Source organism: Salmo salar, chromosome 15 (genome assembly GCF_965601325.2).
Source record: "Salmo salar chromosome 15, fSalSal1, whole genome shotgun sequence".
Taxonomy (NCBI): domain Eukaryota; kingdom Metazoa; phylum Chordata; class Actinopteri; order Salmoniformes; family Salmonidae; genus Salmo; species Salmo salar.
In genome coordinates, this window is record NC_138305.1 from 15662455 (window position 1) to 15669490 (window position 7036).

The following is a 7036-nucleotide window of genomic DNA, read 5'->3' on the forward strand; positions in this document are numbered from 1 at the left end:
TCAGGCTTCCTTAATAACTTCACTTTGATAAACTATAAACAGAGGCAATTGGCATAAATGAGTATTACATTTCATGGATAAAATGCCAAAAATATGGTTTTAGACATTTTAAATGGATTTACAGAAGCAATTAGGGTTAAGTTCCTTGCTCAAGGGCACATCAAAAGATTTTCACCTATTCAGCTCGGGATTCAAACCAGCGAATTATTGGTTAGTGGCCCAACACTCTAAACCACTAGGCTACCTGCCATCCCATAAACACTTTAAAACAAGCTTTTTATTAGTTATTATTATTACTCCTTTTACTGTTATTACAACTGTAATTATTACTATCAAGCTACTATAACTGTTGTTATTGCTGTCATTATAACAATTACTATAACTGTTATTGTTAATATTCATATTATTGTTTCTTGTTGTTGTTGTTAGGCAATATGATTTTCTATTTCTTCTTTTCATAATAGAGTTGGTTTGAGAATGACTGATCAGAGTGAAATGATGATGCACTCTCTATTCTACAATGGAAGTTGTACTGAAATCCGACACAGCTTCAGGCAGAGTAGTAGAATTGTCTGGTTTGAAGAGAAAGTGCTTGCGTGCATGACAGGACATTTCACCTACTAATTTAACCCTAACCCTAACATGACAGGACATTTCACCTACTAATTTAACAACTTTAAACACAAACTGACAGAAACATGTAAAATAATACCGTGGTGTGTCGTAATATTGGCTAATTCAAAAACAATATATTTTCACTTGATTTAGATTCCGTCATGTCTGTTCGATTCTTCAGTTTACCAGACAGAGGAGGAGATTGGTATTCATGTTAAGTGTGTGTTGTAAGGTGTGTGTTGTAAGGTGTGTGTCTAAGGTGTGTGTCTAAGGTGTGTGTCTAAGGTGTGTGTTGTAAGGTGTGTGTTGTAAGGTGTGTGTTGTAAGGTGTGTGTGTGTTGTAAGGTGTGTGGTGTAAGGTGTGTGTGTAAGGTGTGTGTTGTAAGGTGTGTGTTGTAAGGTGTGTGTTGTAAGGTGTGTGTTGTAAGGTGTGTGTTGTAAGGTGTGTGTTGCAAGGTGTGTGTTGTAAGGTGTGTGTCTAAGGTGTGTGTCTAAGGTGTGTGTTGTAAGGTGTGTGTTGTAAGGTGTGTGTCTAAGGTGTGTGTCTAAGGTGTGTGTTGTAAGGTGTGTGTTGTAAGGTGTGTGTGTAAGGTGTGTGTTGTAAAGTGTGTGTGTAAGGTGTGTGTGTTGTAAAGTGTGTGTGTAAGGTGTGTGTTGTAAGGTGTGTGTGTAAGGTGTGTGTTGTAAAGTGTGTGTGTAAGGTGTGTGTGTAAGGTGTGGGTTGTAAAGTGTGTGTTGTAAGGTGTGTGTGTGTAAGGTGTGTGTGTGTAAGGTGTGTGTGTGTAAGGTGTGTGTGTAAGGTGTGTGTGTAAGGTGTGTGTGTGAGGTGCCTTTACCTCTCCGGATGACGCCGCCTTGGCCATTGAGCATGAGCCCGCACTGCGCCTCCACTGAGCCCTGAAACGGTGTCACATTATTAATAATAACAACAGCAATAATAATAATAAGAAGAATAATTGTATTAATGATAACAATAATAATACTATTTGTATGAATAATAACAATAAAGAATGTGGCGGCAGGTAGCCTAGTGGTTAGAGAGTTGGACCAGTAACCGAAAGGTTGCTAGATCAAATCCCTGACAAGGTAAAAATCTGTCGTTCTGCCCCTGAACAAGGCAGAACCCACTGTTCCTAGGCCGTAATTGAAAGTAAGAATTTGTTCTTAACTGACTTGCCTAGTTATATAATAGTAATCATGCATTAATAAGGTCCAGAGAGAAACAAATGAGAATCCAAAAACGGACACATTCAGCTCCACAACTTTCTTCAACCTCAGGACGGGCGATAATGCTCAGCCCACGGTGGCGTGTGTGTGGATATCTGCCTGATATCTACCTGATATCTACCTGATATCTACCTATCTACCTGTTGTTACCGATCATAACCGCACATGTGGAACCTGTTCATACAAATGGCCGCGTGCAGAGCCTGGTATCAGAATGACTGAGGAACACGGGCTCTATTTAAAACAACCCCGTTAATCCCCGGTCGAGCACAGACACAGCCCTGATTAAAATAAAACACTCCGTCTATCTCGCGCCACACGGAACAGGCCGTGTAAGTCTTTTTAACAAACTCTGGCTGTATAGTATCTTTTTACTCCGAAGCTAAAGTGATTATAAAATCAATATACAAAACGCAGAGGTCTTGCATACATTAAGTGTCTAACAGGAGAAAGGGTTAGGGTTAGGGAGCATGACGGGGGGAAAGGTGTGGCAGCTCTTTTGTTGAGCATGAAAATCTCTTTATGTTTTCAAAGATGCTATGTCTGTTTCTGCGCCAGACTGCATCTGTTCTCCTCAGGTTCACGTGCCTCTTTCTAAAGGGCGAAGACCGATTCCCAATGTGTGTCCCTCTAACCTCCCAACAACACCACTCACAGGCCTGATAACAATCTACATAACGAAAGTGGCAAAGATGGTGACATATTGAAATGTATGAACATTAAATAAAAACAATATTCTTATAATCAGAATCACAATATCGGTTATCCCCATCACCATCAATCATAATAGCCTAAATAAGAGAATATTTACAACAGGAAAAACAATATGGAGAACACCATCCCCATTATTATAATAATTATTGTTACAGATCCGACCAGGAGACTATTTCACTATGCTATGGTACGATATGTTATTAATATTATTATTCAACAAGTTATCATATAGAACTATATTAATATGATTAATAAAGTAGTTATCATATAAACCTTTATCAATATTAATAAAGTAGTTATCAGATTAATCCATCAGTCGATGTGCCCTTGAGCAAGGAACTTAACCCTAATTTGCTCCAGTGGCGCTGTACTACTATGGCTGACCCTGTAAAACAACACATTCCACTGCACCTATCATACTACTATGGCTGACCCTGTAAAACAACACATTCCACTGCACCTATCATACTACTATGGCTGACCCTGTAAAACAACACATTCCACTGCACCTATCATACTACTATGGCTGACCCTGTAACAACACACCACGCACCTATCATACTACTATGGCTGACCCTGTAAAACAACACCTATCATACTACTATGGCTGACCCTGTAAAACAACACATTCCACTGCACCTATCATACTACTATGGCTGACCCTGTAAAACAACACATTCCACTGCACCTATCATACTACTATGGCTGACCCTGTAAAACAACACATTCCACTGCACCTATCATACTACTATGGCTGACCCTGTAAAACAACACATTCCACTGCACCTATCATACTACTATGACTGACCCTGTAAAACAACACATTCCACTGCACCTATCATACTACTATGGCTGACCCTGTAAAACAACACATTCAGGTGTTGTGACAATAAAATATTTGTTTTATTATTTACAAAAACAAATATAATTAATAATATACATATAAACTTATATTAATATTACGAATCGAGTAGTTAAATAAAAACCTATTATTAATCAAGTAGTTAAATAAAAACCTATTATTTATCAAGTAGTTATCACATAAACCTATATTAATAGTATTAATCAATTAGTTATAATTTAAACCTATATTAATATTACTTACAAGTAAAGTAGTAATACAATAGCTCTATATTAATATGATTAGTTGAGTAAATATATATATATAGGCCTACCAGTTGAATTACTTCTGGTATCCTAGCAGTTTGGTTGTTCTGTTTAAAAAGGAATATTGCAATAAAGGAATGGTTTTTCTGTCCCGTGCAGCGTGTTTAACCGGGACCGCAGCTCAGATGTTGCTGCATAAAGAACCGGTTGATTGACATTAAGTCGGTAATTGGATAAACTACGGTGCTTTATGGCGCTCCCGCGACCCATTGTGCCGCGAACCCGGATCCCTTAATCCGCCTTTCAGAGAAGAGAGAAACAGCGGCTTCACACCGCCTCACCAGCCGGACACACACACTCACTCACACTATTTCTTTACATCTAAAAGAATAGTTAAAATATATGTCACGTGCATATGGAGTAAAGTAGAGGGTGGACTGCATAATGGAAGTGGATTTCTCAGATTAACCGTTTAAATGAAGCATTTTTTCTATTTCGTTTTGTTCTAGATTACTTCATCTTCATTTGACCCATTTTGATTTAACTTCTCTCCACCGAGTATAATATTAGCCTAATGTAGGTATCGACTGTCATACATGGAATGTTCTGTTTCTATTTTGACTGAACCCTCCTCCTGCTGCTTTTCAAAAGGACTGCAACGCGTGAGAGGGAACAGAGCTGGGCTTGTGTCTGTGTTTGGAAAGGGCGGAGACGGACTCTGACCATAGAGATAGATAGAGGACTCATCTTTGTATCTGTGCCATTATAGCGTATGTGACAGCATGAGCGCCATTGAGACCACATCCTTTTTAAAGTAGTACATTTTGTTCTTATTCATTGTCTGATTGTTCCCAACTCATAGGAATCCAGACCCAGTTGACTACTTTAAAATGGTGGAACGCCTAAATGGCAATGTCCATTCTTAAACGGGTTATATACATGGTGAGTACTCTATCTATCTATCTATCTATCTATCTATCTATCTATCTATCTATCTATCTATCTATCTATCTATCTATCTATCTATCTATCTATCTATCTATCTATCTATCTATCTATCTATCTATCTATCTATCTATCTATCTATCTATCTATCTATCTATCTATCTATCTATCTATCTATCTATCTATCTATCTATCTATCTATCTATCTATCTATCTATCTATCTATCTGTCTATCTGTCTGTCTGTCTGTCTGTCTGTCTGTCTGTCTTGTCTGTCTTGTCTGTGGCTGTCTGGCTGTCTTTATGACTCTGACTGAATGAGACAAGAGTTAGGAGATAGCGGTTAGGTTTAAGGAGCTAGGAGCTAGGAGTTAGGGCCTGAAAATAACTTTGTAGTTCATTATAGCCAGTGTGGCTATTGGATGAAAAATGTCAGCAGCTGTGTTTAGACTTGGTGATTGATCAGGATTACAACGTGGGGAGAAGAGAAGAGAGGAGTGGAGAGGAGCAGGGAGTAGGGAGAGGAGAAGAGAGGAGTAGAGAGGACAGGAGAGGAGGGGAGATGAGGGGAGAGGAGTGGAGAGGAGCAGGGAGTAGGGAGAGGAGAAGAGAGGACAGGAGAGGAGGGGAGAGGAGGGGAGAGGAGCAGAGAGGAGTGGAGAGGAGCAGGGAGTAGGGAGAGGAGAAGAGAGGACAGGAGAGGAAGGAAGAGGAGGGGAGATGAGGGGAGAGAAGAAGAGAGGAGTAGAGAGGAGCAGGGAGTAGGGAGAGGAGAAGAGAGGACAGGAGAGGAGGGGAGATGAGGGGAGAGGAGAAGAGAGGAGTAGAGAGGACGGGAGAGGCGTGGAGAGGAGAAGAGAGGAGGTACCTGCAGGTCATCCGCCCCAGGGGTAGGGAGCCCCAGACCTGCCGCAGGCAGCAGTCTCTGGTCGTGGTGCATGCTATACTGTCCGCCGTGTGACGTCATCAAAGACAGGTCATGTCGCCGATAAGCGTCCAGGCAGCCCAACTCGCGCCTCTGCTGATCATCCAGGCACGAGGACTTGAGTGCACGGGCGCTGTGCAGGTTGATGAAGTCTGCATCTCCATGTGTTGCATGGTGGATCTGCTGGTAGTACTGCCCGGAGTGGAGAGAGTTGAGGCCATATGCTTCTGGGCCCACGGCTGGGTGGGAGTGCTGGAAGTCATAGTGGAAGGACTGGTGGTGCAGGGGGGTGTACTGGTGGTTGGTGGAGAAGTAGGGCGAGGCGAACTCTGTGGCCGCCGGGGGGTAGGCTGTGAGCGGCGAGGACGAGCTGTAGGCCACCGAAGAGTTGGCGACGCTCTCGAGGCAACCGAGTTGCATCAGACGGTAACTGTTGGACCCGTCATGACGTATCTGAGAGGAAGAAAGGAAAGGAAAATCTCAGCAGTGTAATTTCATTTACAATCTCTTTAACCGCCAGCTGTCTCCCAAACATGTCCTCACACACGTTGACACCACTGAAACACTCAAGACGCTTAGAAAAAAATACATGAATATATCATTCCACGAGCCCACGGTGTTTGTATGTTCATGTTGTTCACCGTTCTGTCATGCTGGGTTCATCGTTTTAGAGCTCGTGTTGTTCTATTTTTATTTTTATTTTATTACTATCGAACTGCGGTCTCAGCTTTACGGGAGACGGATGGCAGGTAAGTAGGGTGAGCCACCATAATGTTGTAATCACTCCCGTTACCGGTTTTACACACAGGAGGCTCATCTGCCTCTCTCTCCACACTAAAACAACCCCCATTACACCAAGACAGCCCCTGGTCCCACGGTATATGAAGCCCTGTTTTCTGGAGACCCATTCACAATGATTTGTACTCTAAATCTGCATGTAGGCTCCACAAACAGTTGTGATTAATATAACTGATAAAGAATATTCCTTAATGTTATTTATAATGAAGAATGAAGAAGAGGGATAATAAATAAATACCTCGGAATCATGGACCAGGCCGGGAAATGTGGCTGACATGTTCTTGCTCCGGTAACCCGCTTTCCCCCTTGATCAAATAAATGATTTCCGTTAAAATCCCCAAAACGAAAGAAATGTAAAAAGTCCCTGCGTAGAGCCGCAGATAGCTGGTGAAGCAGGAGCGTTCCCCCTCTGTACCAGTCACACCGGCTGGCGCGCCGATTTTGTACTTGCAGGGTATTTCTGTTGTGATGTCGTCGGTGGTCCCCTGATAATATAGTTAGAAATTAAGCATCAGCACTGAGGAATGGATGGAGGACAATACAAGAGCTAGCTGCTTCCATCCCAGGAGACAAGGAATACATATTGTATCTTCCCTAATAAGGAACCGACACTCTTTCATCAATTTTTGTGGACATTTTCTTTTTTGCTCGTTTGTATTTGCTTTCTTCCTTTCACCCACATGGCTTAAACCTAGGCTATTACAAC

General features: G+C 41.8%; 1 protein-coding gene across 1 annotated transcript; it reads right to left on the minus strand.

The window, feature by feature from the left end:
* LOC145860876 (transcription factor AP-2-delta-like) lies at positions 1-6800 on the minus strand. Its single transcript, XM_082961832.1, has 4 exons — positions 6569-6800; positions 5476-5985; positions 1452-1512; positions 1-32 (listed from the first exon to the last, which is right to left on the minus strand). The coding sequence occupies exons 1-4, from the start codon at positions 6605-6607 to the stop codon at positions 1-3; spliced, it is 642 nt and encodes a 213-aa protein (XP_082817958.1). The 5' UTR covers positions 6608-6800.
* Positions 6801-7036: the final 236 nt, after the last annotated feature.

Coding starts and splice junctions, on each gene's coding strand:
- LOC145860876 (XM_082961832.1), bottom strand. CDS start 6,607: ATGTCAGCCACATTTCCCGGCCTGGTCCATGATTCCGAG. Junction 5,986..6,568: donor GCCTGGTCCATGATTCCGAG/GTATTTATTTAT, acceptor TCTTCCTCTCAG/ATACGTCATGACGGGTCCAA. Junction 1,513..5,475: donor CTGGGGCGGATGACCTGCAG/GTACCTCCTCTC, acceptor ACACCGTTTCAG/GGCTCAGTGGAGGCGCAGTG.